The sequence below is a fragment of the Octopus sinensis genome, linkage group LG25, assembly GCF_006345805.1.
Source record: "Octopus sinensis linkage group LG25, ASM634580v1, whole genome shotgun sequence".
Lineage (NCBI taxonomy): Eukaryota > Metazoa > Mollusca > Cephalopoda > Octopoda > Octopodidae > Octopus > Octopus sinensis.
The window spans coordinates 18,424,508-18,450,221 of record NC_043021.1 but is presented as its reverse complement, the minus strand read 5'-3'; the positions used below and the strand labels follow the sequence as shown (position 1 = coordinate 18,450,221).

Sequence of the window (25,714 nt, the reverse complement as noted above, 5' to 3'; positions counted from 1 at the left end):
TTGTACCTGTATTTCAAAGGGCCGGCCTTGTCACTCTCTGTGTCACGCTGAATATCCCCGAGGACTACGTTAAGGGTACACGTGTCTGTGGAGTGCTCAGCCACTTACACGTTAATTTCACGAGCAGGCTGTTCCGTTGATTCGGATCAACCGGAACCCTCATTGTCGTAACCGACGGAGTGCTTCCACAATGGAATTCCAAGCAGATTACCAGAAAAATGCAAGCTTCATATGTCACAAATGCAGTTGAGCAATAGGTACAGTGAATAGAAATAGAAGGCAGCAAGCTGGCAGAGTTGGTAGCACACTGAGCGAAATGCTCAGTGGTATTTCATCTGTCTTTACATTCTGGGTTCAAATTCTGCAGAGGTCGACTTTGCTTTTCATCCTTTTGGGATCATCCTTTTCATCCCAGGGCTTAAAAATTGGAACAAATACTGCCCCACACATTAATCACTCCGCCAGCTCACCACGTGTGTGTGTGTGTGTGTGTGTGTGTGTGTGTGTGTGCGTGTGAGTATAAATAAACAGAATGTGGTCACAAGGCGGTGAGCTGACAGAAACGTAAGCACGTCGGCGAAATGCGTAGCCGTATTTCGTCCGCCGTTACGTTCTGAGTTCAAATTCCGTCGAGGTCGACTTTGCCTTTCATCTTTTCGGGGTCGATAAATTAAGTACCAGTTACGCACTGGGGTCGATGTAATCGACTTAATACCTATGTCTGTCCTTGTTTCTCCCCTCTGTGTTTAGCCCCTTGTGGGTAATAAAGAAATAGGTATTTCATCTGTCTTTACATTCTGGGTTCAAATTCTGCAGAGGTCGACTTTGCTTTTCATCCTTTTGGGGTCATCCTTTTCATCACAGGGCTTAAAAATTGGAACAAATACTGCCCCACACATTAATCACTCTGCCAGCTCACCACCTGTACGTGTGTGTGTCTGTGTGTAAATAAACAGAATGTGGTCACAACACTTACTTGGTCATAATGTAATAAATAGCTGTAATCTTTCTCTTTGATTCGTGTCAACACTTCTTCACGGGGCAGGTCATCCAGCCGGAAGTTGAGGTCGCCCAGCCACAATACATAACTGAGGAGAAAAGACAAAGTCGTGAAGATTAATGGAACAAATGCTGGTTTCTGTGGCACTGCTCTACATACACACTCGGCATTAATGTAATCAGGAAAACACAAGAGAACGTGGATATCGATGGATATGGATAAAGATCCTGATAATCCAGCCGCCAAAATACACTTTTTAGATTTAGAAACATTTTTATGGGAATGACAGGATAAATATTACAAACAGGTGTTCCAACCTGCCTGGATTAAAGGATTACTGAAGTTGGATTCATGGGGGAAGAATCTAAAATCCATACAGGTGACTGTGGTGTCTGGGACAATGATAATCCACAAGACTTTGACAAGATTTAAAGGATGAATGGTTGTGAAAAGGGTGTTGAAGGAAGCATGGTCTTTTTCCTTACAACCTTACAGCTGAGTATATAAAAGTATGTGTGTATAAATGCAGGTGTGTATAAAAGTATGTGTGTATAAATGCAGGTGTGTATAAAGGTATGTGTGTATAAAAGTATGTGTGTATAAATGCAGGTGTGTATAAAAGTATGTGTGTATAAATGCAGGTGTGTATAAAGGTATGTGTGTATAAAAGTATGTGTGTATAAATGCAGGTGTGTATAAAAGTATGTGTGTATAAATGCAGGTGTGTATAAAGGTATGTGTGTATAAAAGTATGTGTGTATAAATGCAGGTGTGTATAAATGTGAATGACATAAGCCAAAAGTGTCAAATGTCAATTTTTCTCAATGTGTGTGTGTGTGTGTTTTATACATACAATATGAACCATCATATGTGTACGAGTGTTATTCTCTCTCTCTCTCACTACACACACACACACACACATATATATATATATATATAGAATCACTCTTACACAGACAGACACTAATGTACACAGATACACACACACACACTGTAAATCATAGATTGTAGATTTCTGTAACTCAGTCTGCCAAACAACAAAATATAAAAGATAATGATATAAAATAATGAGTGTAAAAAAAAGAGAGAAGCAATACACAGGGAGAGAGAGAGGTGGAGAGACAAGAGAGAGATGGAGAGACGAGAGAGAGAGAGAGATGGAGAGACGAGAGAGAGAGAGATGGAGAGATGAGAGAGAGAGAGATGGAGAGACGAGAGAGAGATGGAGAGACGAGAGAGAGAAGATGACAGACAGAGAGAGAGAAATGGAGAGATGAGAGAGATTGAGAGAGAAAGATGGAGAGACGAGAGAGATTGAAAGAGAGAGAGATGGAGAGACGAGAGAGAGATTGAGAGAGAGAGAGAGCTGGAGACAAAAGAGAGAGGATGACAGACAGAGAGAGAGAGATGGAGAGACGAGAGAGAGAGATGGAGAGATGAGAGAGAGAGATGGAAAGACGAGAGAGAGAGAGAGATGGAGAGACGAGAGAGAGAGAGGCTGGCGGACAGAGAGATGAAAATAAATAAAAGAGGGTGTTGGAGTAAAAGAACTCACTCATGGTCCAATATATTATTGACATCATCATCTCTAAATTTCTGATCTTCCAGGATACTGTTTAAATCCTGTAAATACAACAGATTGGTTAATGGAAACAACATAAGGGAACCATACAGGGGTCAACTACGCCCACCTGTATATACACTTACACACATTACGGTATGACTCCCATTTAGGAGACAATGGTGGTGTTATATCTATATCTATTTTTTACTACCCACAAGGGGCTAAACACAGAGGGGACAAACAAGGACAGACAAACGGATTAAGTCGATTACATCGACACCAGTGCGCAACTGGTACTTAATTTATCGACCCCGAAAGGATGAAAGGCAAACTCGACCTCGGCAGAATTTGAACTCAGAACGTAACGGCAGACGAAATACAGCTACGCATTTCGCCCGGCGTGCTAACGTTTCTGCCAGCTCGCCGTGGAACAGTAAGTGAAGGTGTGTGGCTTAGTGGTTAGGGGCATTCAGCTCACAATTGTAAGGTCGTGAGTTCAATTCCCAGCAGTGCTTTGTGTCCTTGAGCAAGACATTTTATTTCATGTTGCTCCAGTCTACTCTGCTGGCAAAAATGAATTGTACCTGTATTTTAAAGGGGCTAACCTTGTTACATTGTGTCCTGCTGAATCTCCTTGAGAATTACTTTAACCCTTTCATTACTGTATTTCTTTTGAGATGTTCTGTGTTTCTTTCAATTACTTTAAATATAACAAAGAATTTAGTAGAATAACTTAGTTATCATTCAGCTAGTGTTAGGAACATAAATTGTGACTAAGGTTTGGTGGAAGATTTTAATTAAAAACTTATGAAAACAAGACATTTGTACTCAGAGCCAGAGCCAGTTTCAGCCGGGTTGGTATTGAAAGGGTTAAGAATTGTTTCTCTATTATATATTTTAACCCTTTTGTTACCATATTTCTGTTGAGATGCTCTGGGTTTCTTTCAATTACTTTAAATATAACAAAGAATTTAGTAAAATAACTTTGGTATCATTCAGCTAGTGTTAGGAACATAAATTGTGACTAAGGTTTTGGTGGAAGATTTTAATTCAAAACTTATGAAAACAAGACATTTGTACTAGAGAGCCAGGGTCGGTTTCAGCTGGGTTGGTAACAAAAGGGTTAAATTAATCATTTGTTAACCCTTTTGTTACCATATTTCTGTTGAGATGCTCTCTGTTTCTTTCAATTACTTTAAAATATAACAAAGAATTTAGTAAAATAACTTAATTATCATTAACCTAGTGTTAGGAATATTAATTGTGACAAGGTTTGGTGGAAGATTTTAATTCAAAGCTTATGAAAACAAGACATTTGTACTCAGAGCCAGAGCCAGTTTCAGCTGGGTTGGTATCGAAAGGGTTAAGAATTGTTTCTCTATTATATATTTTAACCCTTTTGTTACCATATTTCTGTTGAGATGCTCTGGGTTTCTTTCAATTACTTTAAATATAACAAAGAATTTAGCAAAATAACTTAGTTATCATTCAACTAGTGTTAGGAACATAAATTGTGATAAGGTTTGGTGGAAGATTTTAATTCAAAACTTATGAAAACAAGACTTTGTACTACAGAGCCAAAAGACAGTTTCAGCCAGGTTGGTAACGAAAGGGTTAAGGGTTACGCATGTCTGTGGAATTCTCAGCCATTTGCATGCTGACTTCATGAGCAGGCTGTTTGGTTGATCGGGTCAACCAGGACCCTCATCATCATAAGTGACGGAGAGTCAGTTATGGGGCAATACTACTGCTAATGACACATCTAAATGGTGTCATCGCACTGACCCTCAATGATTCACTCACTTCACACACAACAACAGTCACTCATTGACGTGCTGTGTCCTCTCTTTACCTCTTCTCCTGCTACTATTACAGCTTCTGTTCCTTTGAACAAGCTAGTATACCATTCCACCCCACCACCCCTCCAGGGTCACTCATCACATTTGTATATGACCCGATGTCTTCAAACAGTTATGACCTCTGAAGGTCATGGCCACTGCTCCTATCCTTTCGGGGTCATAGTCACAGCTTCTTTCTCACGAATAAACCCTTACAGCTACCACCACCACTGTCACCGTAACAGTCACAGCTACTACTGCTACTACTACCACCACCACCACCACCACCACCACCACCACCACTACCACCACCACCACCACCGTCACAATACCACTACTACTACCACCACCACCACCACCACCATCATCACTTCACCCAGCACCTCCATCACACCCACCAACACCACAAACTAGTATCCCCATCCCTGCCACTGTTGCTGCTACCACCACCACCACTGCCGCCACAGTGTGTAAAGGAGAACAACTGCAAATTACCATGATTCGTTCCGGAGTCTGGTCCCTGTGGGCTGCTAAGTGGGAATTCACGATACACATGTTGATACCATTGACATCAAACCTGATGCAGACACCACCTTTATTGCCCTGAAAGAAGAAGAACCACAACAATAACAATAATAACAATAACAATGTGTGTGGGTTGACTGGGACCTCAAAGTTTTATCGATTGCAGCTTATTTGATCAGTGACTGAAATGACTCTGGTACAAAAGTATTGAGTCCTTTTTCTTGCATAGGTTTTTTTTGCTATTCAGGTCTTTATATTTTAGCAGCCTGAGGCTATAGTAGAAGACACTTGCCCTAGGTGCCATGCAGTAGGACTGAACCCGGAACCATGTGGTTGGTAAGCAAGCTACTTACCACACAGCCACTCCTGCGCTTATACATATAAATTTTTTATATGTATATATATATTTATATATATACACTTGCGTCGGAAATTAATTAGCACTTCTCAAATTTCTACATTTTCTTACATTTTCTTAATTTAATTAACTTATTATCAGAAACGAACTCGTTTTTAATCAAAAATTTATTAAAACATATCCCAGCACACCACATAATTGTTATTAATCGTGAAATTTAGTCAATATCTTGTTGCTCCTCCTTTAGCAGCAATGACAGCTGCTACGCGGGTCGGCATGCTGTCTATGAGTGCCTGCAGGTACTGTGCAGGGATGGCCCCTCATGCAGCAAGAAGTGCCTCAAACAGCTTGTGTCGGTTCCTGTATTGCTGCACATTCAAATCCCTACCCAATCGACTCCAGAGGTTCTCAATAGGGTTCAGGTCAGGTGACTGGCCAGCACGTACTCCTCGCCACCAAAGAGGTATCCCGTACTATCTCAACGTACTTTGCTGCGTTGATGTTGCCTTCGACGGCATAGAGCCGCCCAACACCACTGTAGCTGAACGCCCCTCACACCATCAGACCACCCCCACCATGCTTCATGGTGAGCAAATCAAGGGTGCTAATTAATTTCTGACGGTAGTGTACATGAGTGTGTGTGTGTAGATAACTATATCGTAAATGATGATGTGTATGTCTATTTATATGTATTTATAAGAGTGTGTGTACATTAACATTACATAATAATATATACATATGTGTGTGTGTGTATGTAATGTATATAAACGTATGTTTGTGTGTGCATATGTATATATATATAAACGTGTTTGTGTGTGTGTATGTATGTATATATATTTTACTTTCTTTCTTTTCTTTATTCTTTTACTTGTTTCATTCATTTGATTGTGGCCATGCTGGAGCACCACTTTTAGTCGAGCAAATCGACTCCAGGACTTATTCTTTGTAAGCCTAGTACTTATTCTATCAGTTCTCTTTTTGCCGAACCGCTAAGTTACGGGGATGTAAACACACCCGCATCGCATATCAAGCGATGTTGGTGGGGGACAAACACAGACATACAAACACACACACACGTATACGACAGGCTTCTTTCAGTTTCCATCTGCCAAATCCACTCACAAAGCTTTGGTTAGCCTGAGGCTATAGAAGAAGACACTTGCCCGAGGTGCCATGCAGTGGGACTGAACCCTGAACCATGTGGTTGGTAAGCAAGCTACTTACCACACAGCCACTCCTCCGCCTATGCATATAAATTTTTTATATGTATATATATATTTATATATATACATGAGTGTGTGTGTGTGTAGATAACTATGTCGTAAATGATGATGCGTATGTCTATTTATATGTATTTATACGAGTGTGTGTACATATGTGTATATATATTTATTTACTTATTTCAAGTGTTTGTGAACAATGGCCAACTTGTGGACAAAGGGTTGACTAACTGACCAATCATTGATTCTTTGTATGGCCAAAGGCGAAAGTGACCGGAAGTGTTTATGATGCTCGGTCTTTGAAAGACTTCACACAAGCACCTACCCCACCCCATGGAAATATGAAAGGTCCACTTACCCACCAGCCACCGAACCCAGTTTTGGTCTTCTCCGATTCGATGCCATTAATTGATGTGAAAATGTTCTGGCGACAGAAAGCAAGTTCCAGCATTCCTGAGAGACGGACATCTTTGAACTGGTTGGGAAGAGAAACAGATAGATAGATGGATAGATAAATAGATGGATGGATGGATAGACAGAGGTGGAGAGAGAGAGAGATTATATAAGATCAAGCAGAAGACAGATATACAGAGAGACAGATACGGATATCGAGTGAAAGAGAGATAGACAGATATATAGATACAAAGACAATCAGATCTATAGAGTGACAGATATCTTTATATATAAAAGTAAGGTTGTGCGCTGTCTGTCTCCTACGATTTAGATTCCTAACTACTTCCACATTTTGCGGTGCAGTTTAACCAAAACCGGGTATCTTATAGTCGTGATTCATATCGAGCCCTTCTGGGTATTAGCGCGCGTCTACGATGAGTCTACGATTTAAAAAAAAAATTTACCATCAATTTTTCCCATTTTTAATGCATTTTTGGCATATATAAGGGAAGTAACTCTCTAAAAATTTATTATTAAATCCCAGAACGTAAAAAGCTACAGTAACACCCCCCCCCCTTTGTGGCTAGCCATATTGAGATGGCTATTATACTTTACATCTCTAAAAATGCTTATATAGTTATTTCCCTTACAAACCCGAGCAACGCCAGGCGATACTGCTAGTTATTACATAAGATAGAGAGACAGACAGACAGATAAGTCATATATTTTGAGGGAGAGAGAATGTGTCATTAATTAACTCCAGTAGTTTATTAGGATTTTGCTTTATTAATTTCAGAAAGATGAAAAACAAAATCAACCTTGGCAGGATTTGCAGTCATAATTTAAAGGGACGTAACTCAATGTGGTCTCCACTTAATTAATTTATTTATTAATTAATAATAATAATAATAATAATAATAAATACCCTGATGCAGTACCCGGCAGTGGCTCTCATGGCTTCTGATCTTAACTGATTGTTTTGTCTTGGTATAAAAGATGGGCCACAGCAAATATTCTGTTCAATACCACAGACTTGCTTGTCAGTTGTTTGACCATTACCAGTTGAGCATGTCCCTTAGTGACCGACAATATGTGAATCTCTGATCACGAGCAGAAGTAGTGGGGGAGCATCATAGCCATGTGTTGAGAGGGATTCTTTGGGGTTTGGATAATTCACCTTTGGAAACATGGGTGTTTTGTTCAACATCTTTAAACAACCCTTATTCAGGAACCTTTTGAGCGGAATGGGCTGCTCGACCTGAAGAAAATTCTAACTGGGTCCCACCTGCAAGGTCATGCGAGTTTATCTTGATATGAGATCACTATGTCACGCACATATGGTTATGATACATGTACCTGGTGTACCCTTATCAGACGGGTATACTGGGCTTCGTATATTTTACCCCAATGTCACTTTGATGGCATGCGCTGCTCTCTCTCTCTCTCTCAATAATAATAATAATGATTTCAAATTTTGACACAAGGCCAGCAGTTTTTGAGAAAGGGTTTATGTCAATCATATTGACCCCAGTGTTCAACTGGTACTTATTCTATTGACCGCCGAAAGGATGAAAGGCAAAGTCGACCTCAGCAAAATTTGAACTCAGAATGAAATAGTCTGGCTATGGAAAATGAAGAAGGTGAAGATAGCGCCAATTATTGTTGGATCCTTGGGAAAAGTATCAGAAGGCATCAAGAGGAATATTAAGGAAATTGGAATAGAGTGCCCAGTAGAACTGTTGCAAAACATTTGCGTCCTTGGCACGGCCAGAATAATCAGGAAAATATTAGATAGCTGAAAGGAATGAATAGCATGGTACTGTAGGCTGCAGGTAGTAAGCCCGCTACGCATGCAAGACTCAAGGAGCGCCAACAAAACCTGTGATAAAAAGGTAAATAACAATAATAATAATAATAGTAATGAGGAGGGTAGACGTGACACCAATAGTAATTGGTGCACTTGGAAGTGTCAGCACTCAACTAGCAACATGGCTGAAAAACATTGGTGCTAGTGTGAAGGTAGAACACCTACAAAAATCAGTGTTGCTTGGAACTGCAAGAATTCTTGGCAGGGTTCTTGAAGCATGACCAATAATCTTAGTCTGCTGGCTGTGGACAGCTGACACTTTCCATTATACCCAGCAAAATAAGCTGTGAGTCTTTATATAATAATTAGCACTATGACCCGGCAACGCTGGGTCATAGTACTAGTGCATGCATATACAGCTGTGTGCATGCGCACATACACGTGTGTACTGTCCAAATCTCCGACCAATCACATACAGCTAGCTGGCATTCAATTGGCGTATCAAGTTTCGGGCATTTTTATTGGGTTTTGGATAGAAAATTCACAAAAAAGTCACTTCTATTGATTTTTTTAATGGCTTTGTGGGGTGACTGAGGAAATGTAAAGATATGCACGACCACCCCTGGACGGTTTTGAATGACCATAGAAAGTGCGAGCCCTCTAACTGAAAAATTGTGGATTTCTATAAAGGACACACACACACACACACATTTTGCCGTTTATATATATGGAGATAATAATAATAATAATAATAATGACAATCACGATGTGGAGATAGTAGTAGTAGTAGTAGTAGTAAATCTTACATATCACTGATAACACATTCAGCTCTGTCCCATCATCATCATCATCATCGTCCTATTCAGTGAATTGCAGCAGACAGATGTACACCCACTCCCATTCCGCTCGTTGCTGCAACATATTCACTCAGACATATTACATTATAATCATCATCATCATCATCGTCCATATCCTCATGATCATGATCATCATCATCTCCAACATGTTAAAATTAATCATGACAGCCGCCCCATCCCCCCCACCCCCTCGACATGCTACCCAACCCCAAATAAGGTACGACAGCACTCTCAATATACTGAGTGAAGTGTAATTCATAGCCGGTCGGATGGCTGGTTGGTTGGTTGGTGATAATGGTGGTGGTGGTGGTGGCGATAAACAGTGATGATGATGATGATGATGATGGTGATGATGATGATGATAATGATGATTGGTTGGCTGGATGTTTGCTTACTCAATTGATTAATTCCTTCCACAATTGCCTACCCCCCCTCCTACCCAACCACTTCTTGCTTGTTCTGTTGCTATGGTTACTGAACTAGTCAACACGAAACTACTAACTTCCCTAAATTTTTTTTTTAGAATAAATCAAAGTTGATAGGAGGAGGAAATAACAACAGTAATACGCATTATCATTATTATCATTATTATTATTATCAATTATTATTATTATTATTATTATCATTATTATTATCATTATCATTATTATCAATTATTATTATTATTATCATTATTATTATCATTATCATTATTATCAATTATTATTATTATTATTATCATTATTATTATCATTATTATCATTATCATTATCATTATTATTATTATTATTATTGTACAGCCTTAGACGAAACTATGGATGTGTATACAAAGGTAGAGCAGCACCAGATGTAATATTTTTGTCTCAGAGATTTTTCTTGTGTGGAACAACACAAAGCTCTGCTCGGAAGGAATACTGGCAGAACACCAGCCTTTCGTGGTTTTGTCCTTCCATATTGTTGAACAATTAACCCCAAACAGGTCAGGGATTAACAGTAAGGGTTCCACTGTTCATCCTTTCAATCACTGAATACTAAACGTGGTTCATGGGACCCCTGTTTCGGTGATTTTCCTGAGTCACCCTCTCACCCTTGTGCACCAGTCCGTCGCAGGGTGACCCTTCTACAGCTGAGTGGACTGGGGCAATGTGAAATGAAGGGGGTTTTGCTCAAGAACACAACGCACCACCTGGTTTGAGAATTGAAACCATGATCTCATGATTGTGAGTGCAACACCCCTAAACACTAGGCCACACACCCTCACCATCATGGTGTTCTTAACAGACGTTTTGTCGTAGACCAAACGGCGATAAAATGGAAGCGAAGATGATATTCAAACAGTTGGTCAAATTAACTGGCACTAAAAGCCAGAAATCCGGGATCTAGAATTATCCAGTAATTTTTTACTAGTTTCATCTTGTCTCTTTGTTTTCTCTCTGTGTTGATATTCTCTTTTACTCTTTTACTTGTTTCAGTCATTTGACTGCGGCCATGCTGGAGCACCGCCTTTAGTCGAGCAAATCGACCCCGGGACTTATTCTTTGTAAGCCCAGTACTTATTCTATTGGTCTCTTTTGCCGAACCGCTAAGTGACAGGGACATAAACACACCAGCAGTGGTTATCAAGCGATGTTGGGGGGACAAACACATACATATATATATATACGACAGGCTTCTTTCAGTTTCCGTCTACCAAATCCACTCACAATGCTTTGGTCGGCCCAAGGCTATAGCAGAAGACACTTGCCCAAGATGCCACGCAGTGGGACTGAACCCGGAACCATGTAGTTGGTTAGCAAGCTACTTACCACACAGCCACTCATGGACAATTAAAGTGGTTTTAGAGTCAGATCATGGCTGCTATTTTCAGCATGGTGGTATCTCGTAGATACCCTAATTTATAATTTTAATATATATATATATATATATATATACACACACATAAGGATAAGCATATTAAAATGGGTCCATGGGAAAACTCATTTAAATAAAAGGGCTGGGAACCTCTGTGAAAAGGTTAGGAACCACTGTTCTACAATAACCATTCAATAAAACGGCAATAAACTACTCTGTGGAATCAACAGGAAAGAATGAAACACATTTACATAAACAAAGAACACAAACAACATCAATAACTCACACACCTCACATTGTACACAGCTGCTGCTACCAATTAATATGAGAGAGGGGGAGTGAGGAGAGAGAGAAAGGGGGAGAGAAAGAGAGGAGGGAGAGAGAGAGATAGAGAGAGAAATCTGAACCAGTGTTGCTGGTGAATGTCCTTTCATATTTGTATCAACAGGTGCAGGAGTGGCTGTGTGGTAAGTAGCTTGCTTACCAACCACATGGTTCCGGGTTCAGTCCCACTGCGTGGCACCTCGGGCAAGTGTGCCCTACTATAGCCTTGGGCCAACCAAAGCCTTGAGAGTGGATTTGGTAGGCAGAAACTGAAAGAAGCCTGTTGTATATACATGTATATATATATATATATATATATATATATATATATATATATGTGTGTGTGTGTGTATGTATGTATGTATGTGTGTGTGTGTATATGTTTGTGTGTCTGTGTTTGTCCCCACCAACATCGTTTGACAACCAATGCTGGTGTGTTTACGTCCCCGTAACTTAGCAGTTCAGCAAAAGTGACCGATAGCATAAGTACTAGGTTTACAAAGAATAAGTCCTGGGGTCGATTTGCTCGACTAAAGGCGGTGCTCCAGCATGGCCGCAGTCAAATGACTGAAACAAGTAAAAGAGAGTAGAGTGAAGAGTACTCAGAGAGTGCTGTGTAACAACAAACTGTACTCTACACTATTACACTCATGTTACACACGTCACAGCTACATGTTACACTCTGTCATCAACACATCTTTTTTTATCTTTTTTTTTTTATTTGTTTCAGTCAGTCACACTGTGGCCATGCTGGAGCACCGTCCTGAAGTAGTTTAATTGAAAAAATCGACCCCAGAATTTTTTTTAAGCCTGGTGTTTATTCCATTAGTGTCTTTTGCCAAACACACACACACACACACACACACACATGTATGATAAGCTTCTTTCAGTTTCTGTGAACCCAATCCACCCACAAGGCTTTGGTCAGTCCAAGGATATAGTAGAAGACGCTCACTCAAAGTGCCATGTAGTGGTATTGAACCCAGAACCTTGTGGTTGGGATGCAAACTTCCCTGACACACAGCCACACCTGTTTCATATATAACACTGTTATACATTTTCTCAATGCATTTGATCAAGGTAGTTTTATAATGAACCAAATTAAAAAATTAAACACCCCAACCCCAAATCTAAGAGGAAGAAGGTCACTTACTCTGATATAACCTTTGGAACATATAGTAGAGGTGAGTTTTATTGTCCAGGGATTGTCTGTAGCACTGAGATCAGATGTACTCACTTCTTGTAATCTGAAGGGAGAAAAAAAGTAGATTTTAGGGAGTAGTTGCTGTGTTTTACTGGGGGTGGAATGAGAATGCAGTTTATGAAAAGTTCCTGGTTTGGGGTAAAAATAAATAGTCGAAGATCAATTACTCTTTTACTTGTTTCAATCATCTGACTGCAGCCATGCTGGAGCACCACCTTTAGTCGAGCAAATCGCCCCTGGGACTTATTCTTTGTAAGCCCAGTACTTATTCTATCGCTCTCTTTTGCCGAACCGCTATGTGGGACCAGGTGTGCTGCTGTACAGGAGATAACATGACAACACCAGCAATTGGCCTTTATTTATATATACATATATACGACAGGCTTCTTTCAGTTTCCGTCTACCAAATCCACTCACAAGGCATTAGTCGGCCCGGGGCTATAGCAGAAAACACTTGCCCAAGATGCCACGCAGTGGGACTGAACCCGGAACCATGTGGCTGGTTAGCAAGCTACTTACCACACAGCCACTCATTAATTATGATTTTATTCAACATATTCCCCTCTCAGATTCACACGTTTATTGCGGCAGTCCTTCAGTTTTTCTAAGCCCTGTAAAAGAACTCGGAAGGTTGGGCCTCCAACCAGGCCTTTCACAATACCCTTAAAGCCAGGAACTTTTCAGCACACCCTACTAGATTAGAGGAATTTGTATCTGGAAATATATTTTATATTCTTTTATTCTTTTCAGATATGGCCATGCTGGAGCGCCACCTTCAATAGTTTTGATAAATCCTATTGACCCGATTACTTACTTGAGTCATGGACTTACTTTATCAATCACCATTTTACCAAACCAAACTGCTAAGTCATCCTTTGATATAAGGAAATACAATGTAACATAATTTACACTGGTAAACAAACACACACATATACGTGTGTTTGTATGTGTATGTATGTAAGTATGCATGTATGTATATGTGTGTATGTCAGGTCACTTTCGAGTGCTACTGGTAACATGTAACCCAGTACAACCTGTTGCATGGTCGGGTTGTCGGCGACTAAACTGGCAACCCCGGAGAGGGTGTTTATTGGACACCCTGCGGGATGAAAAACAAAACCCGTCAAAGGGCGGAGGAACTCTTGAGAGTCAACGGCCATCCAATAAATGTCTTAAGGCTTTATTATGCGCGGGGACATAGAAATAATCGGACTGAATACCCAATCGCATGATTAAACCATTGGGAGTGAAGGACTCCTAGCCTTTGTTAGGGCATCCTTCTAGGAGAAGGTAACTCAGGTAACTGGGATAACTCCGACACAAAACCTGCGGCTCAGTGGTTACCGATGATGTTGACTTGCACTTCTTTTCGGATTATGGCTGTTGTTGCTTAGTGAGTGGGATTGACTCAGTGCACAGCTTTTCCTCACTTTAAAAAAAAAATCTTCTTGCACAGGCATTGCACGATAACAACATTGATTAAGCTTTGTGCAATGGCCATACTCAATAACGAGGGGGCAGCCACCATGTATATGCGTATACATGGATGTGTGCATATGTATATATGCATGTAGGCATGTATGTACGCATGTATTTTGTATGTATGCATGAGTACATATGTGTGTTTATGTATGTGTATATATGCTTATACAACAGCCAAATCTTAAAAACTAAAAGAACATATAGTGTAATGTAGTCTTAAATACACTTTGCCAGAAAAAAAAAAACCAGCGTGGTTATAGCTGGAATGCTTTAGACTAGGTTTTTCTAAATCAAGAGTAAAGAATAAAACAAATGTTTTAGGTTTGCTTTCATCTATGATGAGTGAGTCAAGGTATTCACCTGTAGACAGAGAAAAAAAAAACAGTTTTAGAGGTAAGAAGTAGTTAAGGTGGTGGGGAGTACATGTATACAGGTAGCAAGGGTATAAAGGGTAGGTGGGGTAGATGACACACTTACCCAATAACATAGATATCTGGGCGCAGGTCTGTATCGAGTGAGAGTAGCGACGCTAGGTCATCGGGCGGGGGTTTAGTGCCAACGTTCCAGGTACACAGGTAAATCCTGAAAATACAACAGAATCATCATTAACACCATCAACATCAATATCATCATCATCATCATCATCATCAACAGTATTATTAACATCATTAACTTCTTCAATAATATCTTTTCTATTAAAGGCACAAGGCCTGAAATTTTGTGAGGAGTGGTTTAGAGAGGGGGGAGGCGGGGTTGATGATTACATTGACCCCAGTGCTCAACTGGTACATATTTCGTTGACCCCCCAAAAGGATGAAAGGCAAAGTCGACCTTGGTGGAATTTGAACTCACAACGTAAAGACAAGTGAAATGAGGTTAAGCATTTTGTCTGGCATGTTAACCACCTTAACTGCATCAATGGCATTACCATTAGCATCATCATCATCATCACTACAAATCAATGAGGGTTTTATATATATATATATATATATATCAGCCGAAATTGCTAGGATGATCCGGTTCTTGACTGAAGATTGAAGGCTTCGAATGTCCCGTCCGTGTTTTTTGTATTGTCTTCTCAATGTTTTACGTTCTTGTCCCAGTTCGTATTTTTCTACATATAATATATATACATAGCTTGGTGAAGGCACATGGCTCAGTGGTTAGAGCGTCAAGCTTATGATTGTTAGGTTGTGAGCTCGAATCCTGGACCGGGCTGCGTGTTGTGTTCTTGAGCAAGACACCTTTATTTTACGTTGCTCCAGTTCACTCAGCTGTAGAAATGAGTTGCGACGTCACCAAGCTGTATTGGCCCCTTTGCCTTTCCCTTGGATAACACTGGTGGTGAGGAGAGAGGAGGCTGGTATGCATGGGCAACTGCTGGTCTTCCATAAACAACCTTGCCCGGACTTGTGCCTGGGAGGGGGACTTTCTAGGTGCAATCCCATGGTCAGTGTCGAGACTGACGGGGGTCTTAGATATATATAGCTTGACTTGTTAGAAATAGTAGTCAAATCTTCTTCAGATCACACTGACTATCTTCAAACCAGGAAGGACATATCGGATAATCAGGTTGGAACACACTTGATGAAAGATCTGCTGGGTCAGGGCTGGTTAACAACCACCACCACCGCCACCACTACCACCGCCACCACTACCACCGCCACCACTACCACCGCCACCACCACCACAATATCCACTTCCAATGTTGGCATCGGAGGAATGAGTTTTTACACAGCATATGAGCCCTTGTTTTGATGGAGCCTTTAAGCACTTGCTTAACTTGCTAACAATAGCAGCCAAATCACCATCAAATCAGAGCCTTCCTTCCGAGAAAAGAAGGACACAATAGATAATTTACTCCTGGATAAACTGTGCCAAGGGAAAAGACAGGATGATCATGGCTGGCAGAGACATATCTGATCATAGGTATGTTGTATCAAAGCTGGCCTGGGGCTAAACAATACTAACAATCATCATCATCATCATCATCATCACTGTCGTTATCTTCATCATGCATCATCATTAATCGCATCATCGCCATCACCATAGCCACCAGTATCATCATTAAGTCAAGATTAATCAACACCACAACAACCATCAACATCATCACCGACATCATGAATCACATCATCAACATCATCACTACCATCATCATCACCACCATCAACATCAGCATCACCAAAATTCCCACTATCATCTTCATTATCAATCAGACTCGTCATCACCACGCCATGATAATCATTTCTTACATCATCGTTGGTCATCATTAGTCATCATTAACCATCACCATCAGTCATCAATGGTCACACCCATCATCATCATTTTTACTCTTAGTTCCTAGTTCAAATCCAGTCAGGGACACTCCCTGGACATTTCTCAGAATAAGATAAATGCCTGATGATGACTGGAAACTGAGCAGATTAAATCATAGAATAGATAGAAAATAAATACTGTATATATAATATATATATATATATATTATATATATATATACAGTATTTAATTTATATCTATTCTATGATTTAATCTGCTCAATTTCCAGTCATCAACATCATCACTACCATCATCATTTCCAGAAGGAAATTGAACAGATTAAATCATAGAATAGATATAAATTAAATACTGTGTATATATATATATATATATAATATATATATATATATATATATATATATATATATATAGTTAATCCAAACAAGAAAGCACAAAAAACACAACAACGCGAGGACGTGGAACAAATATAGTATTATTGGACGCTCAGGAAAGAAGGAAAGAAGGAGGGTTTAACATTTCGAGTGGAGCTCTTCGTCGGAAACATAGGAGAAGGAAAGATCCAGAGAAGGGAAGACAGAGGAAAAAAAATATGTATGCATGTATGTATGTATGTATATAGATATATATTTCTTTATTGCCCACAAGGGGCTAAACATAGAGGGAAGAAACAAGGATAGACAAAGGGATTAATTCGATTACATCGACCCCAGTGTGAAACTGGTACTTTATTTATCGACCCCGAGATGATGAAAGGCAAAGTCGACCTATACATAGATATATGTTGATACAAACAGGAAGAACAGTGAATAAATTGTCATCTAAATTACGCAAAAATGAAAATAACACTGGCATCTCATTTTGACAGATATATTTACTAAAATTACATAAAAATATCTTGAAATATTAAAGAGTAATTTTTTTCAAAAAAATCACCATGGCTTCAACCATGGCCTCCAGACGACTTTGGAATCTCCTGCAATTCTTCTGGACGGTCTCCTTGTTTAAACTGGTGAATGCTGCCATAATCCTTGCCTTCAGTTCATTTTTGCTGTTACAAGGAGTTTTGTTGGTCTCTTGATCAACTGAGTTATGGGACCAAATTACAGTGCGTTCAGTGGGGGTGATGGACCCATTGAGGAGGTAGAAGATTCCAGTGTAGTGCAGGGAGGGGAGGTATAATCGGAATTGCATCCAAGTCATCTCAGATATTTACAATTTATGATTTCAGAATTTGTTAATTGGTCTCTGGCCATCTTGAACTGGAGGCAACAGACCATAGCTAGTTTAACACCAGAGTGAGTGTGTGTGTGTGTGTGTGTGTGTGTGTATATGTGTGTGTGTATATGTGTGTGTGTGTATATGTGTGTGTGTGTATATGTGTGTGTGTGTGTGTGGTGTGTGTGTGTGTGTGTGTGTATATGTGTGTGTGTATATGTGTGTGTGTGTATATGTGTGTGTGTGTATATGTGTGTGTATGTGTGTGTGTGTGTGTGTGTGCACATGAGAAGGGTGTGGTGGGGGAGATATATTGAAGATAAAATTCTTTTGCTTTTCTTAAGATAAAGGTTGAAGGAGAATGTTGTTATTGTTCTTGTTATTGTTTAGAAGTCTGACCTATTTTGTTGTCCTGGAATACATTCCATTTCAGTTCCACCAACCATCCACCCCAATTCTGTTTCCCTCCACCCACAAACATCAACATCTACATCATACACTTGTAGTAGGAATGGTGGTTTTTTAGTAGCACCAGTAGTAAGATAGTGGTGGTGGTAGCACCTACTTATAGCTAGGTAGACTTTGTCAACCTGTGACATTAGTTAAGTGTCAGACATCACCAATGTTGTGGGCAGCATTCTGGAGGTGATGGGCGCTGTCCCTTCTTTCTTAACTAAATACAAAATATCTACAACAAACTGTAGATGTGTGTGTGTGTGTGTATATATAATATATATATGATTTTGATTTTGATTTTTCCAGTTTCAGCTTATGAGCTGTGGCCATGCTGGGGCACGTAAATAAATGGAGTTGAACGAAGATGTAATTAAAACTCTTTTACTTTCGACATATGTTTCGAAGACAACATGGTATTATTCCAAAGGAATAAACAGTGAAAAATGGAATAAACAGTGAAAAATGCAATCTTCTCATCAGGAAAGAAAGAGAGCCTATCTCAACAACAAGATATTATAACAATTTATTGAATTTTCCATGTTAACGGTAAACAAAGGATAATTCATTCATTCATTTATATGAGTGGCTGTGTGGTAAGTAGCTTGCTAACCAACCACATGGTTCCGGGTTCAGTCCCACTGCGTGGCGTCTTGGGCAAGTGTCTTCTGCTATAGCCCCGGGCCGACCAATGCCTTGTGAGTGGATTTGGTAGATGGAAACTGAAAGAAACCCGTCGTATATATGTATATATATATATGTGTGTGTTTGTGTGTCTGTGTTTGTCCCCCTAGCATTGCTTGACAACCGATGCTGGTGTGTTTATGTCCCCATCACTTAGCGGTTCGGCAAAAGAGACCGATAGAATAAGTACTGGGCTTACAAAAGAATAAGTCCCGGGGTCGAGTTGCTCGATTAAAGGTGGTGCTCCAGCATGGCCACAGTCAAATGACTGAAACAAGTAAAAGAGTAAAAAGAGTAAAAGAGTACACAAAACACAGGATGTGTGTCTGTCTGTGTATTTGTCATGTTGTTAAAACTTGAGATCTACCCAACCAATTTTAATGAAATTTTACACATGTGTCACATAGGGTACATGGAGTGTTATGGGCCCCAAAAAATTTCAGCTTTTTGCCTAATGCCGGCCCAGGGGCAGATAAACTGCATTTTTTAAACATTTTCGCAGCATTAAGGCCTGTAACCTGAAGAGTATCCAGTCGCTTTCCTCCAAATTTGTAACAAACATTAATCAGGTTCCTTGAATTGTTGTTGACTAAAAAACATTTCCGATGCCGATTATGGGCCCCTGAAAATGCAGATTAATCAGATTTTTGTATACTGCATTGGGTCTTATCACTTCAGTGACATTTGGATTCAGAACAGATGAAATGCAGCTAAGCATTCTGTCTAGGGCAGTGGTTTTCAACCAGGGTTCCGCCAGTACAGTCCAGGGGTTCTGCAAGAAGTTACAAAAATGCTAAAATCGACAGTAATTTTTAATTCTCCTGTGCAGATATGTGTGCATAAGACAATTAAATTATTGCACAGGGTTTCCTCGAGCCAGTGGAATGTTTCCTTGGGGTTCCACTTCAGCAAAAAGTTTGAAAAGCACTGGTCTAGGGTGTTGCCAGTTTTACTGAATTACTTCCATTTCCCTTCTCGATCATAGTCACTCTGGTCAATTCTGTAAGAGTGGACAGCAGGAGTGGCTATGTGGTAAGTAGCTTGTTTACCAACCACACAGTTCCGGGTTCAGTCCCACTGCGTGGCATCTTGGGCAAGTGTCTTCTGCTATAACCCCGGGCCGACCAATGCCTTGTGAGTGGATTTGGTAGACGGAAACTGAAAGAAGCCTGTCGTATATATGTATATATATATATATATATGTGTGTTTGTGTCTGTGTTTGTCCCCCTAGCATTGGTTGACAACCGATGCTGATGTGTTTACGTCCCCGTCACCTAGCGGTTCGGCAAAAAGAGAACCAATAGAATAAGTACTGGGCTTACAAAGAATAAGTCCCGGGGTCGATTTGCTCGACTAAAGGCGGTGCTCCAGCATGGCCGCAGTCAAATGGCTGAAACAAGCAAAAGAAAAAAGAAAAGCAACCATTTGTCAAATGTCTCAGAGGTTCTCTTTCCACAATACTTCAAAGCCAAATACCAATCGAAAGATCCTAGCTGTCCCCAATGAAATAGTGTAAAAAATTACAAACAGCCTTTATATCGTTTTTTTTCAAGCCTTATTGGGTGATTGTTGTTGTTGTTGTTTTGTCTCTGTTTGTAAAAGGGCATTGAGATAATAGGACTGAACAGAAGTCTAAAGTTTTATTGTTTTCACAACAAAATATTTTCCTAGAAACGATGATAGACTGATGATGATGATCATGATTATGAATGGGAGTGGGGGCAAAGAGACAGAGAGAAGTGGGGGCAAGTAGTTGATATCAACCTATCTACTAGTGTCTCTACTGGATAGACTAGTAGATAGGTTAACAAGTAAATAGATAATAGGGGGATGGTTATGCATGTGTGTGCATGTTTATGAGTGAGCATTATTTATATGTGTATATATATATATATATATATATATATATATACCTACACAAATACACACACACACACACACAAACAGAGATAGAGAGAGAGACCATCTGTCACATTTTCCAATCACTAGAACAACTGAGTGGAAACATGTTGATATCAACATGGCAGCTGTTGTTGTTGTTGTTAGTGGTAGTGGTGGTGGTAATAGTCGTGATGAATGTGGTGGTGGTGGTGGTAGTGTTGTTGGTGATGATTGTTTTTTTTTGTTTGTTTGTTCGTTTCTTTTTGTTGTTTAATCTAATCAGGCAGACCCAAGATCATCAATTGTTCAGCCATCGACCTCCAGTCTTATTTTCTGTCACAGTGTATCCAGGACTACATGATCTAAAGTGACTGTCTTTGTTTAAGAAAGCTGAATGGGACTTGGGGGAAATTTGGGAGCTATTTGGAGTCGGGGAGGCGGTGGAGTGAGGTGACCACAAAATAGGTCCCCATGTTGTTACAAAAGGGCCTTTCAGGACCCTCATGAAAACTACATGTAACACCGAATCCAGTATAATCTGTTAATCTGTTAATTACTGGATTATCAACAAGCAAATCACCAATGTCCATCTGGCTGGTCCACAACAGAGGTTTACGAGAAACTCCTGAAAAAAATAAATAGGTCCCCATGTTGTTACAAAAGGGCCTTTCAGGACCCTTCTGAGCACTACATGCAACATGAAATCCAGTATAATCTGTTAATCTGTTAATTATTGGATTATCAACAAGCAAATCACCAATGTCCATCTGGCTAGTCCACAACAGAGGTTTACGAGAAACCCCTGAAAAAAATAAATAGGTCCCCATGTTACAAAATGTTACAAAAGGGCCTTTCAGGACCCTTCTGAGCACTACATGCAACATGGAATCCAGTATAATCTGTTAATCTGTTGATGATTGGATTATCAAACAAAGTCTATCTGGCTGGTCCACAACAGAGGTTAAAGAGAAACCCCTACAAAAAAGAAAAAAGGCTGGATAACCTTAGCATCAGTAGAAGGGAAGCAGAAATAATTGTGCTGGGGACCAACCACGCCGTAAGACCAGTGGGAGCATCTGGTAGGTAGAAGATTCCAGATTCAAACAGGCTCCTGTTTCACAAATAAGACTGTGACACACAAACTGCCATCAACAGACTCTCCAATTAAGGATCAAAGAGTATCCTTAATATGTGAGTCTAAGGAGGATTAGGGAAACAAGTTAGTTAAATTACCCTGGTAAATATTGGAGAGGAGTCCTGCAGATGGCTTCTTATCAAAGTTTACTTTCAAAGTCTCCAGCAATTCCTGTGTCCAGTCTCATCTCCAGCAATCTTGACCACGTCTTGCTGCTCTGAAATGTTCGTGTTGGAGCTTCCAGTGTGAAGGTCAAGCAGTGCAGCATGTTGTTTCCAAATTTCTGGCTGAGTGAATTGCATCATGGTGCTGTTTTTAATCATAGACAGTGCCCAACAGACCCTACTATACTGTGTAGTTGACAAAATCAAAAACATGAGGGATGGAGAAGAAGAAATGGTGAGAGAGAGAGAGAGAGAGAGAGAAAGAAAGAGGGAAACTTCAGAACAAAGGAGAGAAAGAGAGAGAGAGAGAGAGACAGACAGAAAGAGAGAGTGAAATTTCAGAACAAAGGAGAGAGAGAGAGAGTGTGTGTGTGTGTGCTTGTGTGTGTGTGTGTGCATGTTCAGGGTACATACATGCATGTATGTGTGTTGCTATGGCAACGATAAGATGTTTTTCTTATTTCAAAACCAAAAGATTTTTCCATTAATCCATTTGTTTATCTCCAATAAATGTTTTTTTTTCTTTTTTTGTCCTTATGTGTGTGTCTTCATCTATATTGTCTGTTGTGGATCAGGGGCAGAAGTGTGTGGGAGTATAAGGGATATGGGAGGTGGGGTGGCAGTGAGAGATACATAATGAAGAGAGGTCTCAGAGACAGAGAGAGAGAGAGAGAGAGAGAGCAGAAACTGGTTATAATGAAAACAGAAGTATTATATAACATGAAGCAGTTGATGGGGCCAACTTAGAGTAGGGGACAGAAGGGAAGAAAGAACTGAGATATTTCGTCTGCTGTTATGTTCTGAGTTCAAATTCCGCTGAGGTCGACTTTGCCTTTCGTCCATTCGGGGGGTCGATAAATTGAGTACCAGCCCTTAGTCAAACTGTCCAACCCATGCCAGCATGGAAAGCAGATGTTAAACAATGATAATAATGATGATGATGATGATGATGGTGATGATATATGCAGTGACCTTGATCAGTATCAGATGTAGTTTATCAAAATATGAGGTTTGATTTTTCTGTGTAAGGTTTTAGTGTGTGTGTGTGTGTGTGTGTGTGTGTGTGGCATATGTATAACATATAATACATATGGCATACAAACACATACATAATGACATAAGAACAAGCACACACACACACACACACACACACACACATGCACATGATACAATGACATATATGTAATTCAGAGGACAAGCGATAAGTAACACTTGATTCCATCTTGAGTGACACTTCACTCCCTGAGTTTTTACTAAGAAAGCTAGGAATGTGGGGGGGGGGAAGGAAAGGTCAACCTTAAGGTGAGGTAGAGATATGCCGTAGTGGGATCGAATTTCAGCATTTCACAATTGTGGATGAGCAAACTTCAGAACCAGTCAACCATAACTGTACCGTTTACACAAACACACACACACACCATATTTGATGGCATAGATGCTTTTTTTTCCAAAGATATGTTTCTTTATTATCCACAAGGGGCTAAACATAGAGGGGACAAACAAGGACAGACAAACGAATTAAGTCGATTACATCGACCCCAGTGCGTAACTGGTACTTAATTTATCAACCTCGAAAAGATGAAAGGCAAAGTCGACCTCGGTGGAATTTGAACCCAGAATGTAACGGCACACGAAATACGGCTACGCATTGCATTTTGTCCAACGTGCTAACGTTTCTGCCAGCTCGATCTCCAAAAATAACCCCGAGTGCCACATGTGAAGTCGAGGGCCTATATCATGCGTGTTAACCCTTCAGCATATAAACCAACCGTGTCCAAACCAACAGTTCTACTTTTGTTCTATGTTCAAACGAGCCGGATCTGGCCTCTCGCACCAACCCTGCAATGTCGTTACAAAAGTAAACAATCACGAGATCAAAATCCTGAAGCAACAAGATTAAAAAAATTTTTTTCTTTTAATTATTTTATCTAGTTTCAGCTCACGAGCTGTGGCCATGCTGGGGCACCACCATATATGTATGATTAATTTTAAAACAACGAGAAGTGACAGAGTAATACTAGAACCTGTCTTTTTCCTGAATATGCGTTGCTGAGAATAGGTGCGTCTCAGAATGTTTGTTTCTTTTATGCCACCAGATACGTGTGTGTGTGTATATGTGTGTGTGTGTGGGGGGGTGTTAATTCATCTGAAGATTGGCCAATAAGTAAGTTGTAGTCACAATTTTTAAACTTTTCAGTTTCTCCCCACAAAAAACCTGATATTTTTTCACCATTTTAGTATTGAGAAATTGCTTTAAAACTTCCTGTTTACAGTGGTGTGTGTGTGTGTGTGTGAATATACTTATGCTCAACTTGACATGCATATGAAATATGCAAATTTATCTATCATACACTCCCTCCACACACACACACACATACATATATATGTATGCAATATGTATGTGTATATATAAGAAAGAGAGAGGAAGAAGGCTATCTCACCTTATATAAACAAACATATGAAAGCATGAAACAGTAAACCATACACACACACACACACACACACACACACACACACACACACACACAAAGGAAGAGGGAGATAGGATGTAATAATTTACCACTTAGCTGTCAATATTAATGTCATGGCAACAGAAAGTTACTTAGCAACAGGGTGCACACACACACACACACACATTGTATAGAATAGAAGGTATATATGTCTTGAGAGTTTCGATATAAATGTACAGGTGTTCGTGTTTAGGAGACAGAGACAGAGAAACAGACAGACAGACGGACAGAATGTGTGTGTGTGTGTGTGTGTGTGTATGTGTGTGTGTGTATGTGTGTGTGTGTGTGTGTGTGTGTGTGGTGTGTGTGTATGTGTGTGTGTGTATGTGTGTGTGTGTGTATGTGTGTGTGTGGTGTGTGTGTGTGTGTGTGTGTACTGGAATGCTTGTGTGTACGTGTCTGATAGTTCAAGGCTGTATGTGAGTGAAACTGTTAGAATATTTATTGCAATGGTTTCCTGTTTCATTCTCTTGAGGTTTCCTCGTCCTCCCTTGCATCCAAGGAAGGCTTTTTCTTATTTTTTACAAGTCAATCATGTTTACCTCCTCTGGTTTCATGAAGTGATATGAACACATATTCCCCTGGATAGGACACAACATCCACCAATGACAGCCAGGTGAAAATGTGGCATCTAAAAATCTAGAGTTCTGACCCACAAACATTTTGAACTCAAGACCTACAAATGAACTCATAGGTCAAATGCTTATGTCTGTGTATAAGTCTTTGGCATTTAAACCAGTTGAATCCGACCCCAAATATCTACCTGTTTTATATTCAAACCATTGCGATAGGCACAGGAGTGGCTGTGTGGTAATTAGCTTGTTTACCAACCACATGGTTCTGGGTTCAGTCCCACTGCGTGGCACCTTGGGCAAGTGTCTTCTACTATAGCCTCGGGCCGACCAAAGCCTTGTGAGTGGATTTGGTAGACGGAAACTGAAAGAAGCCCATCGTATATATGTATATATATATATATGCGTGTGTGTGTTTGT

The 25,714-nt window shown here is 40.0% G+C and overlaps 1 protein-coding gene across 1 annotated transcript in view; it reads right to left on the bottom strand.

The window, feature by feature from the left end:
* Positions 1-25,714, bottom strand: part of LOC115224362 (inositol polyphosphate 5-phosphatase K) — a 113,029-nt gene that overhangs the window by 53,129 nt on the left and 34,186 nt on the right. Inside the window, exons 3-8 of the mRNA XM_029795239.2 lie at positions 14,880-14,984; positions 12,870-12,963; positions 6,864-6,980; positions 4,898-5,005; positions 2,556-2,623; positions 977-1,088 (exon numbers count right to left, since the gene is read on the bottom strand). Of these exons, the coding sequence (XP_029651099.1) occupies positions 977-1,088; positions 2,556-2,623; positions 4,898-5,005; positions 6,864-6,980; positions 12,870-12,963; positions 14,880-14,984 (604 nt within the window). The remainder of the gene's footprint in view (positions 1-976; positions 1,089-2,555; positions 2,624-4,897; positions 5,006-6,863; positions 6,981-12,869; positions 12,964-14,879; positions 14,985-25,714) is intronic.